At 41.8% G+C, this 22,177-nt stretch overlaps 1 protein-coding gene across 2 annotated transcripts in view; it reads left to right on the top strand.

Moving 5' to 3' along the window:
- TUSC3 (tumor suppressor candidate 3) overlaps nucleotides 1-22,177 on the top strand; it is a 489,870-nt gene that overhangs the window by 225,502 nt on the left and 242,191 nt on the right. For both annotated transcript variants that reach the window (XM_069744425.1, XM_069744426.1), the window contains exon 3: nucleotides 14,848-14,965. In XM_069744425.1, coding sequence (XP_069600526.1) covers nucleotides 14,848-14,965 — 118 coding nt within the window. The remainder of the gene's footprint in view (nucleotides 1-14,847; nucleotides 14,966-22,177) is intronic.

Genomic DNA, 22,177 nt, shown 5'->3' with positions numbered 1-22,177 from the left:
ATTAATAAGGTTAGTAATGTTTCGATGCTGCTGGAAGATGAGGTCCTTAACATGCTGGTAGGTGGCCATTTTATTCTTTGTTCATCAGTGATAATTAGGACAATACTTATTCTGGGCTTTCTTGTTTTGTTTTTTTAACAAAACCTTTTTTTGATGGTATGTCCTCTGTTGTGAGTTCCGTTCTGGAGCTCCCTCCTGTGGTTGCTAATGGTATGTTTGCGAGTTCTGCCCTTGGGCTCCCTCTGGTGGTTTCGGGTGGAACTGCTGCTCCGTTAGGTAGCTGTAGCAGCTGCCTTCACTAATCGCCTTGCCTGGGTTTGTTATTTAAACCTGCTCTGGGCTTTAGTCCATGCCTGCTGTCAATGTTCTCGGTTGGATTTGATTCTTCCCTTGGATTTCTCATATGGCCAGTCCTTGTCTGCAAAAGATAAGTTTTTGCTAGTTTGTTTGTCCATTGGTTTGGACTCTATTGCTTTGCATTTTGTCTCTTTTTGTCCAGCTTGTTACTATGTGGTATTCAGGCTAGCTGGAAGCTCTGGGAAAGCAGATTTGCCCCTCCACACCGTGAGTCGGTGTGGAGTTCATTTTTGTAAACTTTGCGTGGATTTTGTAGTTTTTAATACTGACCGCACAGTATCCTTTGCTCTCTGTCTATCTAGTTTAGTATTGGCCTCCCCTTTGCTGAATTCTAATTTCATTTCTGTGTTCGTCATTTCCCTCTCCTTTCACAGTCAATATTTGTGGGGGGGCTATCTTTCCTTTTGGGGGTTTCTCTGAGGCAAGATAGCTTTCTATTTCCTTCTTTAGGGGTAGTTATATCTTAGGCTGTGACGAGGTGTCTAGGGAGTGTCAGGAACATCCCACGGCTATTTCTAGTTGTGTTGTTAGGATTAGGGACTGCGGTCAGTAGAGATACCACCTTCCCAGAGCTCGTTCCATGTTGCGTTTTAGCCACCATGTCATTTCAGTGTGGCCTCTTAACCACCAGGTCATAACAGTCCTCATTAAATAAAGCATCCACACGGTGGCTCAGTGGTTATCATTGCAGCACTGGAATCCTGGGTTGAAATCCCACCAAGGACAACATCTGCAAGGAGTTTGTATGCTTTCCCCGTGTTTGCGTGGGTTTCCTCCAGGTACTCCGGTTTCCTCCCACATTCCAAAGACATACTGATAGGGAACTTAGATTGTGAGCCCCATAGGGGACAGTGATGATAATGTGTGCAAACTGTAAAGTGCTGAGGAATATGTTAGCGCTATATAAAAATAAAGATTATTATTATCCCCATCTAGTACTTCTCTATATTAACTCAATATTACTTGTTACCATATTTTGTTTAAATGTCAGAATGATATATGACTTGTATGATTATATACATATATAGCTATAGCCGTTATCCAGAGAAATATGATTAACCCCTTTCTGTCATCGGACGTACTATTCCGTCCATGTGGGGTGGGCCTTAATTCCCACGGATGGAATAGTACGTCCAGCGCGATCGGCCGCGCTCATGGGGGGAGCGCGGCCGATCGCGGCCGGGTGTCAGCTGCCTATCGCAGCTGACATCCGGCGCTATGTGCCAGGAGCAGTCACGGACCACCCCTGGCACATTAACCCCCGGCACACCACGATCAAACATGATCGCGGTGTGCCGGCGGTATAGGGAAGCATCGCGCAGGGAGGGGGCTCCCTGCGTGCTTCCCTTCGCGTTGCTGCGAGGGTCTCCTTACCTCCCTCCCTGTAGCAGGCCCGGATCCAAGATGGCCGCGGCATCCGGGTCCTGCAGGGAGGGAGGTGGCTTACCAAGTGCCTGCTCAGAGCAGGCGCTTGGTAAGCCTGCAGTGCTCTCAAACAGATCGGTGATCTGACAGAGTGCTGTGCAAACTGTCAGATCAGCGATCTGTGATGTCCCCCCCTGGGACAAAGTAAAAAAAAAAAAAAATTCCTAAATAAAGAAAAAAATATATATACAGTGGGGTAAAAAAGTATTTAGTCAGTCAGCAATAGTGCAAGTTCCACCACTTAAAAAGATGAGAGGCGTCTGTAATTTACATCATAGGTAGACCTCAACTATGGGAGACAAACTTGAGAAAAAAAAATCCAGAAAATCACATTGTCTGTTTTTTTAACATTTTATTTGCATATTATGGTGGAAAATAAGTATTTGGTCAGAAACAAAATTTCATCTCAATACTTTGTAATATATCCTTTGTTGGCAATGACAGGTCAAACGTTTTCTGTAAGTCTTCACAAGGTTGCCACACACTGTTGTTGATATGTTGGCCCATTCCTCCATGCAGATCTCCTCTAGAGCAGTGATGTTTTTGGCTTTTCGCTTGGCAACACGGACTTTCAACTCCCTCCAAAGGTTTTCTATAGGGTTGAGATCTGGAGACTGGCTAAGCCACTCCAGGACCTTGAAATGCTTCTTACGAAGCCACTCCTTCGTTGCCCTGGCGGTGTGCTTTGGATCATTGTCATGTTGAAAGACCCAGCCACGTTTCATCTTCAATGCCCTTGCTGATGGAAGGAGGTTTGCACTCAAAATCTCACGATACATGGCCCCATTCATTCTTTCATGTACCTGGATCAGTCGTCCTGGCCCCTTTGCAGAGAAACAGCCCCAAAGCATGATGTTTCCACCACCATGCTTTACAGTAGGTATGGTGTTTGATGGATGCAACTCAGTATTCTTTTTCCTCCAAACACGACAAGTTGTGTTTCTACCAAACCGTTCCAGTTTGGTTTCATCAGACCATAGGACATTCTCCCAAAACTCCTCTGGATCATCCAAATGCTCTCTAGCAAACTTCAGACGGGCCCGGACATGTACTGGCTTAAGCAGTGGGACACGTCTGGCACTGCAGGATCTGAGTCCATGGTGGCATAGTGTATTACTTATGGTAGGCCTTGTTACATTGGTCCCAGCTCTCTGCAGTTCATTCACTAAGTCCCCCCGCGTGGTTCTGGGATTTTTGCTCACCGTTCTTGTGATCATTCTGACCCCACGGGGTGGGATTTTGCGTGGAGCCCCAGATCGAGGGAGATTATCAGTGGTCTTGTATGTCTTCCATTTTCTAATTATTGCTCCCACTAGTTGCGCTGCTAGGTTCAGGGTTTGCGGTCAGTACAGGGACCACCTTCTCCAGAGTCCGTCTCATGCTGCTCCTAGGCCACCAGATCATTACACATCAGCATAATTTGTATAATGTTATTTTATTTTTTTAACATTTTAGGAGGTTTAAAAATGTAGCAGCAATTTTTCAAGGAAATTTACTAAATTAATTTTTTTAGGGACTTAAACATGTTTGAAGTGACTTTAGGGGTCTCATATATTGGGAAACCCCCAAACGCGATACCATTTTAAAAACAGCCCCCCCTGACATATCAAAAACTGCTGTCAGGTAGTTTATTAACCCTTCAGGTGCTTTACAGGAATTAATGCAAAGTGGCATGACAGAAATGAAAATGTGTATTTTTACCACCTAAATGCCTCTAACATATGAACAGGTTACAACAGCCGTCAGACTGTAAGGCCGCTATTTGGCCATGAATTGCCATGGCAAACATCAGGACCACAAAATCAAGATCTGAGGGCACCAATTGGGATAAAGAGGAAGCCCCCACACTCTGTTAACCATTTATAATGATGTAGTCACTATTGACAGCAGCATCTAAGGGGTTAAACAGATTTGGATGGTGCAAACACTGATCGTGGCTGATGCAGCAAGTTGTCAGCTATAGTGTACAATCGACAGCTGCCGGATTGTCACCTGTATGGGGAGGCTATTCTCTTATATCTCAGGTCAGTTAAAAGAGGTATTGGCTGTCATTAAGGGGTTAATTAGAAGTAAATAACAACGTTTCTTGTTTTCACAAGCACTTTACAATTGTTACCCATTTAAGAAGCTAAGACAACCCCTTTAATGACTGGGCAGCGTGTTGCTGTCGATCAGGTTGTCTAACATTGGTATTTGTGGATTCAGAAATAATTTTTTATGAGGAGAGTTTTGTTATATATTTTTTTTCATTTAATTGTTAATACAGGTGCATCGGTTGGCAGGTAGTGAATGATTTATGGTGACCGTTGACAGTCAAGGCCATTGTTGGGGGAATTGCCCAGGGCCCATATTCCTTAATGAGCCCACATCCTTTTAAGCCAGGAACTGCATTGATAATAACAGTTCTGCATTCTGCATTATCAGTGCAGTTTCCAATATTAGAAGAGTAGAAAGACCTTTGGTGGTCAAGTTATATGACTAAAGCTAGGATCACACGAGCGCATGAAAAAAATCCATCCTGATTGCATCCCGAAAAGTGGGACAATTTTTTTTTTCTCATTTGTCATTGTGTGGTGATTGTGCAATCCATTCGTTTACTCAGTAGATATTAATCATGTGCAGGACCATTTACTATGTTACAGAATTGCAATGTAACTAATACAAAAACCTGTGGCGCAAATTGGATGTCTTGCAAAACCATGTATTTATTTATTTTAAACAAATATATAGTAGATAACAGAACTCAAAGTTTTGGTTGTTATTTGGCCTCTGTCGAGATATAATTAAACAAAGCAAAAAAATTATCAAATTATGTAACGAATGTACAGTATAAAGTCATATATAAACACAAAGCAATGACAATTTCATGTGGCAAAAGGTTGTGGAGAAAGAGGTTTCTTATTGTCAAGTGAATCAGAAAGCTTTAAAGACTATAAATAAATATATTATCGCAAAAGAGAATATAACATGCAACGTGGTTAAAATTGTTGGTACCCCTCGTTTAATGGCAAAAAAACCCACAATGGTCAAAGAAATGACTTGAATCTGACAAAAGGAATAATAAATAAACAAATCCATGAAAATTAAGAAATGAAAGTCAACCACGCTTCCACAGAATTAAAAAAAAATAAAATAAAACTCATGAAATAGGCCTGGACAGAAATGATGGCACCCCTGAAAATAATGTGACAAAAGGTAAATGTTAAATCAAATGTTAAATCTGCATCACAGGTGTCTACAATCTTGGAATCAGTGAGTGGGCTGTATATAGGGCTACAGATGCTCACTGTGCTGTTTGGTGACATGCTGTGTATCACACTCAACATGGACCAGAGGGAAAAAAAAGGAAAGAGTTGTCTCAGGAGATTAGAAAGAAAATTATAGACAAACATGTTAAAGGTAGAAGTTATATGACCATCTCCAAGCAGCTTGATGTCCCCGTGACTACAGTTGCACCTTTCCTTATTTGACCGCACGGTTCTAGAAACCTATTCTACAGGACAGCAAAAGATTACAGAAGAACGTAGCTCATTTTAATTTGTGCTTGGTCTCACCATCTTAATTTTGTCCGTGCATATTGGGTTTTCACATGTGGACCCAAGTTTACTGCAAAGGTTTTCCTTTGTCTTCATTTTTAAAGATAAATTCACCTAAGGCCTCATTCAGACATCAGTGATTTTTCTCATCTGTTTCGTCAGTGTTTTTGATTAGTTTTTCAGCAATGTTTGGTCATTGTCAGTTTTTACCATCAGTTTAATCAGTTTATCATGTATAGAAAAAAAGATGGAGTTTTCTTACGCATCTCCTATCAGTCAGTGAAAAATGGACAGCACACAGATGGCATCCAAGTGTTGTCCATTTTTTTTTTCAATGGCACATAGAAATGCATTAGCAAGTTTGATGTGTGAGACAGGGAACCTGTCATGTAAAATGAAAACTATTAACATGCAGATATGGGGTTAATATCAGGTTAACAGCATTCTGAACCTGCCGGCCATTGCACTGAGAGCTCCGCTGCGCTGCAGGGGCACCTTTCCTGGCCCTAGCACTAGGGGGTGCCCTAGCTCGCCCTCTTCCTCGTGATACATCAGATGGTGAGGATGCCAGGGCCTCCTCCCTTGCCCTGTCTCCTAGCTGCAGCCCTGCGTCTGTCCTCTTCCCCCACCAGAGGAAGAGAGGCGCTACCGTGTACGGCAGTACACCAACCCGACAGACAGGGGAACAAAGACAAGGGTGAAAGGAAATTCCACTCACACAAATATACTCTCACAAATAACAGAGGTATTCACCAGGGTGTGAAGGACGGGGGAAGAAAATAAGGTAGGTAAGGATGAGGAATTTCCAAGCGTACAAACCAAGTCGCACAATAAACTCCTTCAGTGCTCCAGACACCAACTCCTCTCCAGGTCTATCTAGCAAGTGCTAACTCAGACAAGGATCTGGCCATTAGGCCTAGCTTTTATAGAGAGAGGAGTGGCTAACCAAGCACAGCTGAATGCAGGGATTTCCACATGGCCCTGTCCTGCTGAAGGAAAAAAACACACATTTAATTCACCGGAAAAGTGCTTCTTCTCAGCCGCGAAGCAGGAGCCATCAGATGCTGCGGTCTTCTGGCACTGCTCTGTCGCGTTAACTCTGTGACAATTGCTTTATAGACTATAGTAAGTACAAGTTCTATCTGAGAAAAATATGGATACCGTATTTTTCGCTTTATAAGGCGCACCTCATTATAAGACGCACCCCCAAATTTGGTGAAAAATAGAAAAAATGTTTTTGTTAAATGGGAGTTTATTTTATAATGCCAGCATCTGTCTTACAAATTATATATATGTCCCTCATCCTGGTATCTATATAACCCCCATCCTGGCACATAGCCCCCCCTGTGCTGGCAAATTGCCTCCCTGTGCTGGTACATTGGCACATTGCCCCTTGTGCTGGCACATTGCCCCATCCCATCCTCGATATGCCCCCCGGTCACTATATGACCCCCTGCTGGCATGCACATGGCCCCCCTCTTTCTATATGCCCCCTTGCTGGCAAGAACTCGGCCCCCCTCTCTCTATATGCCCCCTGCTGGCATGCACATGGCCCCCGGTCACTCTATGCCCCCCTGCTGGCACATACATGACCCCCTTGGTCACTATATGTCCCCCTGCTGGCATGCACATGATAAAACAACAAACACTTAACTCACCTTCTGATGATGGCTCTGTGCTCCCAACTCCTTGGTAGCGCTTCCTGTTTCCTGGGCATCGGCTCATGTGACCTGGGCACACAATGATAAAATCACTGTGCTGTGCCGATCGGATGTCGGCACAGACAGGGGGCAGCTGAGAGCACGGAGCCATCAACGGAAAGTGAGTTTTGTGTTTGTTATTTTATCATGTGCGTGCCAGCAGGGGGGGCATATAGTGACCGGGGAGCAATGTGCGTGCCAGCAGGGGGGCATATAGTGACCGGGGGGCCATGTGTGTGCCAGCGGGGGGGCATGTGTGTGCCAGCAGGGGGCATATAGAGTGACCGGGGGCCATGTGCATGCCAGCAGGGGGCATATAGAGTGACCGGGGGGCCATGTGTGTGCCAGCAGGGTGCATATAGAGTGACCAGTGGGGTCATTTTCATAATAGGAGGGGGGAGTGCAGACACATGCAATATGCGCCGCTCCTCTGTCAACCAACTCGGCGCGTCTTCAGCACCGAGGTAATGGACAGCGGGTGCAGTGAATGATACATGAGGCTAATGAGTGGAAGCACGTGACCTCCCGCTGTCTCTGCAGCCCGCAGCCAGCTAACCCCAGCCCCCTGACACCACTCTAGAGCCGCTCCCCTCTCCTCTACAGCACAGCACACAGATTCTGATTATAAAAGCCACCCCCCACTTTCCCCAAAAATTTAGGGGAACAAAAGTGCGTCTTATAATCTGAAAAAGATGGTGTCTGGGAGAAAAAAAAACATGTCTGAATGAGCCCTGACTTGTGGGAATGCCTCTATTAAATATTACTCTTGGATTTACTTCTAGAGTCTTTGCCCTCTTTAGTTATGTATTAGGTTATATTTAATTAGGCTTGGTTGCCAGCCTAGGGAGGTAGGTTATCATGGAATCCATGGACAGGTAATGGTATTTCCCCCTCCCTGATGATATAACAGGCTGGCTTCTCATTGCTGTGGTGATTTGCTAATATGAGGTTGATGATGAGAATTCATTGATTAACAGCACTTAGAGAGCTAGCCAAAGGGAATTTTACAGTTTTTGTAGAAACAGCTGGATAGAGAAGTGTGATATTAGAAAAATAGTTGGGCCATGTGTACATTTTGAGTATTTGATGAGTTACATCAGTATTTGTAAGCCAAAACCAGGATGGGGTGAAAAATGCAGAAGTGGTGATGTGTTTCTATCATACTTTTCCTCTGGTTCTTCCACTCCTGGTCTTGGCTTACAAATGCTGAGGTAAAAAGCTCAGTTTGTGTACGTGACCTTAGGGCATGTTCACACGACGACCAACGTTTCGGTAGGCTATGGGTCTCTTCAGAGTAGCTGGCATTGTAAACAAGAAGCGTACCCTTAAAAGCCTTGCTCTCAAGCTGGCCAAATTCCTGGATCCGTCAAGCTCTAGTCTCCCAGGGCCACTGTACGGTTGACCTTGTGATATGGATCAAGAGGTCCAGGTGGTCACATGTATCCTAGGTTTAATGCAGCCGAAGGGAGGCATGTTTGGAATGAAGACTTAAATCACTGGTGGTTACAATCAGTAAAGTGCAAAACAACGCAGGAAGAGCAAGCGAGGAGCAGATGGAGGTGCACAACAAAACAAACAGGTCTAAAAAATCTTAATACGATGATACAGGCGTTTGTCTTAGTAGCCCTTAAATAGACATAGGCAGATTAAGCCACACGAGCACACCAGGCTTCTTGTAAAACCAGATGTGGAGCACAACAGAGAGCAATGGCCACGGGGAAGGTGGATAAGCCATTCTGAGCCAAAGCCGATATGTAGCAGCTACTACCATACTGCAGAGGCAAAGCTGTCACTGCTAGCAGCCTGGAAACAGTACATAGTTCAGACCATGCCACTGGTCTGAACTGTTTATCTTCAAGAGTGTGCTGCACCCGGCAAAAAGAAGACAGGATATAGAGTTGAATATCAGCCCACCCCTTTAAGACAAAGAGGCAAGAACTGTTGTTTTAAATGGTAATATAGAATTTTAAGTTCGTAATAAACCATATATTATACAGTGTATACATTTATGTAACTTTCTATTTTTATAGGAACTTTTAGTTCTTATGACATACTTTTATTGACCTTGCCAAGCTCCGGCTTATAGATATTCAGCACAGAAAATCCTATTAGGAAGTGCCTTGAACAAACAGCTTAATTTCACTTCACTTTTAGAGCTCTTTACTTTTTTATTTCATAATCTCTTTCTACCTTGAAAAATGGGCCCATTATCTCTCCCAATAGACCCATTGCTGTCGATTGCCGTATATAACCTAGCTTCAGAATGTTCAAAATTTGGATTTGGCCCTAAGGGGCTTAACTGCTTTCCCAGTTACTGTTACATTTTGTTTCATGAATAAAATGCAATATCATTATTAAAAAATTTTTTTTCATTTTATTCATTAATTAAAGACATCATTACTGTATATTTGTCTCTAAAGAGTCACAAAATTGTGTTGTTTTCTTATAGAAAATATCAGAAAGACAAGATTTTCTCAATATATAAAAGGAACTGCGTGAGTTTTAATAAGTTGTACATGTATTTCTATTACACAGTCTTCTCTATAGCCAAATAGATCAGTTGGATGCTTATACATGTACAGGATATAGTTTGTCCAGGAAATAATAAAGTGTACTCAGTACACCCTTGTAGGCCAGCATAAACCCTTTAAAGGGGTTTAATAGTATTTTTAGATTGATGAGTTATACTTTAGACAGGTTATCGTTAAAAGAGCTTTGAGTGTCTAATACACGCCTCCCCTCCCCCCCACTGATCAGCTGCTTTGTCTCCAGCCATGGCTGGATGCAAACCAAGTACGAAGTAACATAGTATTTAAAGGGAACCTGTCACCCCCAAAATCGATGGTGAGGTAAGATCACCAACATCAGGGACTTATCTACAGCATTCTGTAATGCTGTAGATAAGCTGCCGATGTTACCTGAAAGAGGAGAAAAAAAGGTTAGATTATACTCACCCAGGGGCGGTCCCGCTGCGGTCTTGTCAAATGGGTGTCTCAGGTCCGCTCCGGCGCCTCCCATTTTCATTCCATGACGTCCTCTTCTGCTCTTCACGCCGCGGCTCTGGCACAGGCGTACTTTGTCTGCCCTGTTGAGGGAAAGGTCAGAGAGGCCCGGTGCCTGCACACTGCAGTACTTTGCTCTTCCCTCAACAGGGCAGACAAAGTACGCCTGCGCCGGAGCCGCAGCGTGAAGACCAGAAGAGGACGTCATGGAATGAAGATGGGAGGCGCCGGAGCGGACCTAGTCACCCATTTGACCAGACTGCAGCGGGACCACCCCTGGGTGAGTATAATCTAACCTCTTTCTCCTCTTTCAGGTTACATCGGGGGCTTATCTACAGCATTACAGAATGCTGTAGATACAGTTAGGGCCAGAAATATTTGGACAGTGACACAAGTTTTGTTATTTTAGCTGTTTACAAAAACATGTTCAGAAATACAATTATATATATAATATGGGCTGAAAGTGCACACTCCCAGCTGCAATATGATAGTTTCCACATCCAAATCGGAGAAAGGGTTTAGGAATCATAGCTCTGTAATGCATAGCGTCCTCTTTTTCAAGGGACCAAAAGTAATTGGACAATGGACTCTAAGGGCTGCAATTAACTCTGAAGGCGTCTCCCTCGTTAACCTGTAATCAATGAAGTAGTTAAAAGGTCAGGGGTGGATTCCAGGTGTGTGGTTTTGCATTTGGAAGCTGTTGCTGTGAGCAGACAACATGCGGTCAAAGGAACTCTCAATTGAGGTGAAGCAGAACATCCTGAGGCTGAAAAAAAAGAAAAAATCCATCAGAGAGATAGCAGACATGCTTGGAGTAGCAAAATCAACAGTTGGGTACATTCTGAGAAAAAAGGAATTTACTGGTGAGCTTAGGAACTCAAAAAGGCCTGGGCGTCCACGGATGACAACAGTGGTGGATGATCGCCGCATACTTAATTTGGTGAAGAAGAACCCGTTCACAACATCAACTGAAGTCCAGAACACTCTCAGTGAAGTAGGTGTATCTGTCTCTAAGTCAACAGTAAAGAGAAGACTCCATGACAGTAAACACAAAGGGTTCACATCTAGATGCAAACCATTCATCAATACCAAAAATAGACAGGCCAGAGTTAAATTTGCAGAAAAACACCTCAAGAAGCCAGCTCAGTTCTGGAAAAGTATTCTATGGACAGATGAGACAAAGATCAACCTGTACCAGAATGATGGGAAGAAAAAAGTTTGGAGAAGAAAGGGAACGGCACATGATCCAAGGCACACCACATCCTCTGTAAAACATGGTGGAGGCAACGTGATGGCATGGGCATGTATGGCTTTCAATGGCACTGGGTCACTTGTGTTTATCGATGACATAAGAGCAGACAAGAGTAGCCGGATGAATTCTGAAGTGTACCGGGATATACTTTCAGCCCAGATTCAGCCAAATGCTGCAAAGTTGATTGGACGGCGCTTCATAGTACAGATGGACAATGACCCCAAGCATACAGCCAAAGCTACCCAGGAGTTCATGAGTGCCAAAAAGTGGCACATTCTGCAATGGCCAAGTCAATCTCCAGATCTAAACCCAATTGAGCATGCATTTCACTTGCTCAAATCCAGACTTAAGACGGAAAGACCCACAAACAAGCAAGACCTGAAGGCTGCGGCTGTAAAGGCCTGGCAAAGCATTAAGAAGGAGGAAACCCAGCGTTTGGTGATGTCCATGGGTTCCAGACTTAAGGCAGTGATTGCCTCCAAAGGATTTGCAACAAAATATTGAAAATAAAAATATTTTGTTTGGGTTATGTTTATTTGTCCAATTACTTTTGACCTCCTAAAATGTGGAGTGTTTGTAAAGAAATGTGTACAATTCCTACATTTTCTATCAGATATTTTTGTTCAACCCTTCAAATTAAACGTTACAATCTGCACTTGAATTCTGTTGTAGAGGTTTCATTTCAAATCCAATGTGGTGGCATGCAGAGCCCAACTCACGAAAATTGTGTCACTGTCCAAATATTTCTGGCCCTAACTGTAAGTCCCTGATGACGGTGAGCTTACCTCACCATCGATTTTGGGGGTGACAGGTTCCCTTTAAGGTTGAAGGAAGACTTTAAATGCATCTAGTTCAACCCATAGCCTAACCTAACATGCCCTAACATATTAATCCAGAGAAAAACAAAAAAAAGTACAAAGTGTGACGCCGCATCTATGTACACTGTTGAGTGACCGTTGCCATACCCAGAAGTGGTTACTAAACAGTGTATGGAGCTGTAGTTTTCCATTTTGCACCCCTTTAATTAAGCTTTCCACAGAATTCAGGACACATAGTCTATTTAGTTTTCCTTCTTCAGCTTGTCAGTCTACCCAAGAAAAAAACATGGCCCCTTATAATTACCTACAAATGCCTCTCATAATCTACAAATACCCTTCCTCTGCATAGAACATGGTCAAGAACCCTAAAACAGCTGATCCAAATAGAGTGGAAACTTCTAGGTGTATATAGGTTGGCTTCTATAGCTTCCTTTTAGTTAATCCAGAACATGAGCCAGGTGTTTTGAAATGCCAACGTTTAGAAGTGTCCCAGAAGTGGTGACCATGGGGCCCTGGAACTCACTGGATGTGGGAAGCTTATTTGAATTTGGCACATTGCATACACATCACTTTGTCATATTGTCAGCTGCCTGATTTCTCTGGCTGTCTTGATTGTCCAACATGATTCTTTTTTTTTATAAACTTGGAAAGATCTTTGGACTGTCTTCATGGAGCATATTTTTAATTACTATAAAGAGGTTATCCGAGACTTACAGTATGTTATTGTGCATAAGGCTAAGATCTAATAGGCAGGTTCTTGCCAGCTACCAGCCTGTTCTGCCTGGTGAGGATTTCCACCTGCTCAATGCGGTCATGGACCACTCCTGAGGTAATTCCTCTTCTTTCACCTTCTCTTCCACTCTGCTCTGTTGGCAGGGGAAATCGGGCTGTCAATAAGCGTGATGTCTGCAATGAAGCACCATCAACAGAGCAGAGCAGAACAGAGGGTGCTCCCCTGTTCAAGAGAGGTGAAATAAAGCAGAAGAATAGCTGGCCAAGCCAGCAGAGATCATTCTTATGCAGAACAAGCAGGTACTTCAATAGCTGCCAGGTAGTTCTTAGCCTCTTACACAAAAAATAATAAAAGTCCTGGATAACTCCTTTAATTTTACTGTGTTTTTAACGTCCACATTTGATCATTATAAGGAATTTTCAGGATGGGGTGAATTTTGGGGATCTAGAAGAGGGTTCCTCACTCTCCTTGCAACTTTTTGTTTCTGTCTGAGATGCAGACATACATTGACTGAGGCTACAGCAGGTGTAATTCAGGAGCAAGTCAGGCTGTGCCTAAGCTTTGCTGGGTGGAGGCCTATAAATGACCCTTCTAGCAGCCTCCTTGTCCAGATTGATGAGGAAAGGTTGCTCCTTTCTGAGATAGCATGCGACACACTGCATCTTCGTGCACTATTTTTTGCACTTGGGTGAAGAAAGTTGCGATCATGGCTCCCCCCATGCCAAAAAATTATATATGATGGTCTTTTTCTTTTGTAGCAAGGGTTGTCTAAGTCATATAATGTGAAATCTGTGCGTCGCTAGGATTGTGACTCCTTTCTCCTCTGGCCTCCTTACGAACTTCTATCTGGAGGGGAAACACATTGAGACAACTTATTTATGAGTATTTACGAGAAATATACATTTAACCAAGTTATGGATATTATGGTTACAGGCTGTCTTAGTATATGATTAGCATTAAATATTAGTCAAATATTATTGTGTGCGTCATCTGGATTGGATATGGGACCTCTGTATTATTTTCTATCATGATTTTTTCCTGATCTACCACCCTCCACAACTTCATCTCATTTTTTATTGTACCTGCTTGTGCTTTTAAAAACAGTAGTTACACCTCAGGATGTTTGCAGATTTTTCTAGGGTAATCCACCAAATGGATGATGGCTTCTTTCCTGCATTGATTTCTAGGGTGCCAACCTCCACAGCTAGGTATGGCTCACATTTAGGGACTTCCAGGGAGAGCACTGTGCCCTACACCCCTAGGCATCTACTTGTCTTGTTTGTGACTTGACTTTTGGTTTGAAATTTTTATTGAAATTACTAAGAATGTATGATTTTAGATTATTTTTTCTTCTCGCTTATAATAGCGCTATCATTCCCCTATCAGTATGTGTTTGGAGTGTGAGAGGAAACTGGAGAACCCGGAGGAAACCCACGCAAACTCGGGGAGAACATACAAACTCCTTAAAGATGTTGTCCAGGACTCGAGAGCTGTAACGCTACAGTGCTAAACACTGAGCCACCATGGTGCCACCAGAACATTAACTTCTGGGGTAGTTGTAAGAGATTAGTTGCATAACATTTTTCAATTATTTTTTCTTAGAACTTTGTGTTGCGTTATTCTTTTGTGATTTCACATGAAAATGCATAAATACATTGACATCTGTGTGTTACTACGAGTCTTTGGAGACTTCTGTCTCCAACAACATACCGATAGGTAATCTAGATTATGAGCCCTAAAGGGGACAGTGATTATAATGTCTGTAAAGTGCAGTGAAATTAATGGTTCTATATAAGTGAGAAAAAAAAAATTCTGTATGCATAGTAATAAATTGTTAGCGCTAAGTGCAAAGTAAGATTTTGTAGGGAATTTGATGTTTTTTTTATTTTAAAAATATGTATATACATAAAATTGTGTCCTTTTTGTTTGTTTTTTATACCAAAACATTATCTTTCAAATAATCTTATATATACTTCTTTAAAATATATTGTACTTAGTACTAAATATAAAATTTTCTTTGACAGACAAGCAAATGAAGAGTATCAAGTACTTGCAAATTCTTGGCGTTATTCTTCTGCATTTTCCAACAAACTTTTCTTCACCATTGTGGATTATGATGAAGGAGCAGATGTTTTCCAACAGGTAGGTTTCTTTTTTGTTCTTGTGTGTATAAATCACATATAAAGTGATTTACTAAAAAAAAAAAACAAGACCGAGAACCCAGACTTTTTCCAAAGGAAACAAGCCCACCTATGCTACAAGTAAGGAGAGTTATTTCCTGTAGAGTCTGGAGCTGGTTGAAACCTGAGTAGGGAGCCATGGTGAAGGAGCCAACTCCCTTGGAATCATGAGCCCCAATTAAAGCTACAGGGTTACTTATGTATCGCATTGATAGAAAAGTGGAAAAATGGATGTCATATATAAACTTTTTTATTAATACTGTCCATTATGAAATAGACGGACTGACAAATGTAATGCTATAAAATGTAATCAATCTGGAATATGATATAATCAATGAAGTTCTTCCCCTTCACAATGATCTCAGAAATATTTTAATGTAAGATTCACTTTTTATTCACTATACTTATCTATTTAAAGAGTTACCATTATTTAATTTCTATTTCAGAAATCAATAATACAGATGAAAAAGGGAGACGTTGCCATATACTAATTTTCACATGTATTGTTGATTTATTAAGAAAATCTTAAAATGACTGTTACTACTTAAAACACAAAATAGTAAAATACTTATCAGTTCTCTAAAAAATTACAGAAAGGATGACGCATTTCAAACCAGCATGGTTCTTACTCATATCTATCTATATGAGTAATCCATTAAAACATGTTGCAAGGGGACAGGAAAATAAATATGTATATATATATATATATATATATATATATATATATATATATATATACAGTGGGGCAAAAAAGTATTTAGTCAGTCAGCAATAGTGCAAGTTCCACCACTTAAAAAGATGAGAGGCGTCTGTAATTTACATCATAGGTAGACCTCAACTATGGGAGACAAACTGAGAAAAAAAAATCCAGAAAATCACGTTGTCTGTTTTTTTAACATTTTATTTGCATATTATGGTGGAAAATAAGTATTTGGTCAGAAACAAACAATCAAGATTTCTGGCTCTCACAGACCTGTAACTTTTTCTTTAAGAGTCTCCTCTTTCCTCCACTCATTACCTGTAGTAATGGCACCTGTTTAAACTTGTTATCAGTATAAAAAGACACATGTGCACACCCTCAAAAAGTCTGACTCCAAACTCCACTATGGTGAAGACCAAAGAGCTGTCAAAGGACACCAGAAACAAAATTGTAGCCCTGCACCAGGCTGGGAAGACTGAATCTGCAATAGCCAACCAGCTTGGAGTGAAGAAATCAACAGTGGGAGCAATAATTAGAAAATGGAAGACATACAAGACCACTGATAATCTCCCTCGATCTGGGGCTCCACGCAAAATCCCACCCCGTGGGGTCAGAATGATCACAAGAACGGTGAGCAAAAATCCCAGAACCACGCGGGGGGACCTAGTGAATGAACTGCAGAGAGCTGGGACCAATGTAACAAGGCCTACCATAAGTAACACACTACGCCACCATGGACTCAGATCCTGCAGTGCCAGACGTGTCCCACTGCTTAAGCCAGTACATGTCCGGGCCCGTCTGAAGTTTGCTAGAGAGCATTTGGATGATCCAGAGGAGTTTTGGGAGAATGTCCTATGGTCTGATGAAACAAAACTGGAACTGTTTGGTAGAAACACAACTTGTCGTGTTTGGAGGAAAAAGAATACTGAGTTGCATCCATCAAACACCATACCTACTGTAAAGCATGGTGGTGGAAACATCATGCTTTGGGGCTGTTTCTCTGCAAAGGGGCCAGGACGACTGATCCGGGTACATGAAAGAATGAATGGGGCCATGTATCGTGAGATTTTGAGTGCAAACCTCCTTCCATCAGCAAGGGCATTGAAGATGAAACGTGGCTGGGTCTTTCAACATGACAATGATCCAAAGCACACCGCCAGGGCAACGAAGGAGTGGCTTCGTAAGAAGCATTTCAAGGTCCTGGAGTGGCCTAGCCAGTCTCCAGATCTCAACCCTATAGAAAACCTTTGGAGGGAGTTGAAAGTCCGTGTTGCCAAGCGAAAAGCCAAAAACATCACTGCTCTAGAGGAGATCTGCATGGAGGAATGGGCCAACATACCAACAACAGTGTGTGGCAACCTTTTGAAGACTTACAGAAAACGTTTGACCTCTGTCATTGCCAACAAAGGATATGTAACAAAATATTGAGATGAAATTTTGTTTCTGACCAAATACTTATTTTCCACCATAATATGCAAATAAATTGTTAAAAATACAGACAATGTGATTTTCTGGATTTTTTTTTCTCAGTTTGTCTCCCATAGTTGAGGTCTACCTATGATGTAAATTACAGACGCCTCTCATCTTTTTAAGTGGTGGAACTTGCACTATTGCTGACTGACTAAATACTTTTTTGCCCCACTGTATATATATATATACTCGAGTATAAGCCGACCTGAGTATAAGCTGACCCCCCTAATTTTGCCACAAAAAACTGGGAAAACTTAATGACTTGAGTATAAGCCTGGGGTGGGAAATGCAGCAGCTACCGGTAAATGTCAAAAGTAAAAATAGATACCAATAAAAGTAAAATTAATTGAGACATTAGTAGGTTAAGTGTTTTTGAATATCCATATTGAATCAGGAGCCCCATATAATGATCCATAAAGTTTATGATGGCCCCATAAGATGCTCCATATTAAAATATGTCCCATATAATCCTGCATAAAGGTTAATAATGGCCCCATAAGATGCTCCATAGACACATTTGCCCAATATAATGCGGCACAAATGTTGATTATGGCCCCATAAGATGCTCTATAAAGACATTTCCCCCATATAGTGCTGCACAAACATTATGGCTCCGTAAGATACTGCATACAGACACTTGCCCCATATAGTGCTGCACAAACGTTATGGCCCCATACAGACACTTGCCCCATATAGTGCTGCACAAACGTTATGGCCCCATACAGACACTTGCCCCATATAGTGCTGCACAAACGTTATGGCCCCATAAGATGCTCCATACAGACACTTGCCCCATTATAGTGCTGCACAAACATTATTGCCCCATACAGACACTTGTCCCATATAGTGCTGCACAAACGTTGATTATGGCCCCATAGATGCTTCATACAAACACTTGCCCCATTTGCTGTTGCTGCAATAAAAAAAAAATCACATACTCACCTCTCCGTCACTCAGGCCCCCGGCACTTTCAATATTCACCTGACTTCGTTCCTGCGCCGCTCCATCTTCAGTGTCTTCTGCACTGACGTTCCGGTAGAGGGCGCGCACTAACCACGTCATTGCACCCTTTGACCTGAGCGTCTCTGCAGAAGACGCTGAAGACGGAGCGGCGCCGGAACGAGAAGCAGGTGAATATCGCAAAGCGCTCCCCTCCCCGTTATACTCACCTGCACCTGGCGTTTTCAAGTCCCTGCTTCCCGGCGCCGCAGCTTCTTCCTGTACTGAGCGATCACAGTTACCGCTCATTACAGTAATGAATATGCAGCTCCGCCCCTATAGGAGGTGGAGCCGCATATTCATTACTGTAATGAGCGGTACCATGTGACCGCTCAGTACAGGAAGAAGCTGCCTGTGTCGGGGAAGCCAGGGACCTGCAGGGACCACGCCAGGAGCAGGTGAATATAATGAGACAGCCCGCGCTCCCCCTCCCCTGCCGACCCCTGGGTATGACTCGAGTATAAGCCGAGAGGGGGACTTTCAGCTCCAAAAAATGGGCTGAAAATCTCGGCTTATACTCGAGTATATACGGTATATCTAATCTAGATAGAAAGATATGAGTAAGAGCCATGCTGGTTCAAAACGCATCATCCTTTCTCTAATTTCCTATGTCCCTTTTTCCTATCCCCCTTCCACATGTTTTTAATGGATTAAATGTGAAGTTTTAATTACAATATTAAATTACTCCTTTGTGATTGCTGGATTTTTTCTATTACTTTTGTACCTTACTCTTTAAACACTGTTTTTCATTTTACAAAATAAACCTTTATGTTGGTGAAATGTGTTACTACACTGGTTTATTGCCAGTGCAAATGTGCAGTGCAAATCAAAGGCTAAAAAATGTTATATTTACCAGAATCATTTTCCTTATTATTCCTGTCAATATCTGTAGTAGTTTATTTTTCTAGGCCTGAAATGTAAATAATAATTATATGTGAATAATTTTCTATATGTTCTTGACACAAAAATTTCTTTAAAAGATCCCACAAATAACACAGTGGTTATTATTTTGCGTATCTATTCCATACTCACATGGGGAACAGCAAGGAAGAGGAGGGTTTGTTAAAAGTTGTTGGGCTTATCAACCTTTGTATGTTACTGTAGATAGGGTAAAGATAGAGGAGGCTTCTGCTGCAGCTAGTATCTTATGGACAGACACAAGAAAGTGAGGATGAGAAGGAGACATGATGGGGCAGGTAGAGAAAATTTATATACAGTTGTGGTCAAAACTTTACATTCCCCAGCAACATTTTTGCTTTCTTGCCCGTTTTTCAGAGAATATGAATGATAACACCAAAACTTTTTATCTTTTTATCCACTCACATTTAGTGGTTGGGTGAAGCCATTTATTATCAAACTACTGTGTTTTCTCTTTTTAAATCATAATGACAAGCCAAAACATCCAAGTGACCGTGATCAAAAGTTCACATACCCCATTTCTTAATAACCGTGTATTGCCCCATCTAACATCAATGACAGCTTGAAGTCTTTTGTGGTAGTTGTGGATGAGGTTCTTTATTTTCTCAGATGATAAAGCTGCCCACTCTTCTTGGCAAAAAGCCTCCAGTTCCTGTAAATTCCTGGGCTGTCTAGCATGAACTGTGCACTTGAGATCTCCCCAGAGTGGCTCAATGACATTGAGGCCAAGAGACTGAGATGGCCACTCCAGAACCTTCACTTTGTTCTGCTGTAGCCAATGACAGGTCGACTTGGCCTTGTGTTTTGGATCCATGTCATGTTGGAACGTCCAAGTACGTTCCATGTGCAGCTTCCGGGCTGATGAGTGCAAATTTGCCTCCAGTATTTGCTGATAATGTACTGCATTCATCTTTCCTTCAACCAAGTTTCCTGTGCCTTTGTAGCTCACACATCCCAGAAACATCAGCACCTCCGTGCTTTAGAGTAGGAATAGTGTTCCTTTCATTATAAACCTTGTTGACCTCACTCTAAATTACCTTGTTACAGAAGTTTTGAGGCTTTTCTCTGTGCTTTTTTATTGCATATCGTAGGTGAGATACTTTGTAGCATTTGCGCAGTGATGGCTTTATTCTACCACGCAGCCCATTTTGCTGCAAGTGCCTCCTTATTGTGCAACTTGAAACAGCCACACTGCTAGTTTTCCTGTATTTCATCTGATGTTATTTGTGGGTTTTTCTTTGCATCTTGAACAATTTTCCTGGCAGTTGTGGATAACATTTTTGTTGGTCTACCTGACCGTAGTTTTGTTTTTACAGAGCCCCTGATTTTCCATTTGTTAATCACAGTTTGAACTCTGCTGACTTGCATTATCAATTCCTTGGATATATTTTTGTATCCATTTCCTTTTATATACAGTTCAGCTACCTTTTCCCGGAGATCTGTTGACAATTCTTTTGCTTTCCCCATGACTCACAATCCTGAAATGTCAGTGGCAGGATGAAAAATGCAAGTGTCTGTCTGGATCCCAGAAACTCACTCAGCTTTTATGCATGCACACTGATTACAAACAAACAGGTCACAGGTGAGGATGTTACCTTTAGTAACCATTCAAACCAATTTGTGTCAACTTCTATGCATGTTATCAGGCCAAAATCACCAGGGTATGTGAACTTTTGATCAAGGTCATTTGGATATTTTGGGTTGTCATTATGATTTTAAAAAAAGAAAACACAGTAGTTTGACAATAAATGGCTTCACCCAACCACTAACCCTGAGTGGAGAAAAAGTTTTGTTGCTATCATTCATATTCTCTGAAAAAAAGACAAGAAAGCAAAAATTCAGCTGGGGTATGTAAACTTTTGACCACAACTGTAGTTTTCAGTTTTGTCTGTAACATTAGACAAAATAGTATCAAAGGACAATAGGAGATTAAAGGAGGAAGTTCTTAGATATTGTTATTCTGTGTCTGAATGGGATTTGTAAAAATGTAAGGTATGACTTATGATATTGCAGTAAGTAGCATTTTGGGCCGATCTAGAATATAGGGGGAAATGAACTATACTGGAGTGAAGGGGAATTTTTCCCAAAAGATTCTGAAAAATGTTCCCAATTATTTTGCAAACTCAAGTTTCTTCATAAGATATATGAATTCCTGTGCGATTAGAATGTGTTAAAATTCTGTATAACAATAAAAAAAATTAGTTACATTTCTTACAACTTCATTGCCTCCATTCCAGTGTGTTAGGTCTCACCTGGTGTTGTGTATCCTTGTAGCCCTAGACCTCGATGAGGAGTTGTGATGCTGAATGGATAGATAACTTTGCTACATCATGGAGGTTCAAATGGAACCACGGAAGTTGTGGTGGCAGAACAGCAACATGAGCCAACTCCGGATCAGATATGACGAATCAGCAGATTTGTATGAAGAGCTACAAGCATTATAGAGGTGTAGACCACAAGAAAGACCACAGGTGTAAACCACACAAGAAAGACCACAGGTGTAAACCACACAAGAAAGACCACAGGTGTAGACCACAAGAAAGACCACAGATGTAGACCACTAGAAAGACCACAGGTGTAGACCACTAGAAAGACCACAGGTGTAGACCACTAGAAAGACCACAGGTGTAGACCACTAGAAAGACCACAGGTGTAGACCACACTGGACAAACAGTGTAGCAGAGTTAAGTTAGTGACATATCACTAATTCAGTGATGTAGTTGAGTTTGTCACGGAGTCTAATGCGTAGCTTACAGCCTAACGGCAGAGTAGACTCTGATATAGCAGAGCTGCCAATGATATGACGAGTTGAATTAGCAGTATATAATTGACTTGTACACATTATGGGTGACATTAAAGGTGGAAAAAGTTCTGAAATAATTCTTCTTGATATGGTATTTTTTACATGTCAAAATACTGGCATTTTAACAGGGGTGTAGAGTTTTAATATCCACTCTATGTGCTTGAAAAACCAGTAGGCATATAAAAAGAAAACAAAACATATAACACGGGTACAAGACTCTGTATTTACTTCATATTCTGATGACATGACAGGTACACGTTAAGGACAGATCAATGTTAATTGTT

This window comes from Ranitomeya imitator, chromosome 1, assembly GCF_032444005.1.
Source record: "Ranitomeya imitator isolate aRanImi1 chromosome 1, aRanImi1.pri, whole genome shotgun sequence".
Classification (NCBI taxonomy): domain Eukaryota; kingdom Metazoa; phylum Chordata; class Amphibia; order Anura; family Dendrobatidae; genus Ranitomeya; species Ranitomeya imitator.
This window is presented reverse-complemented; position numbering and strand designations above follow the sequence as displayed.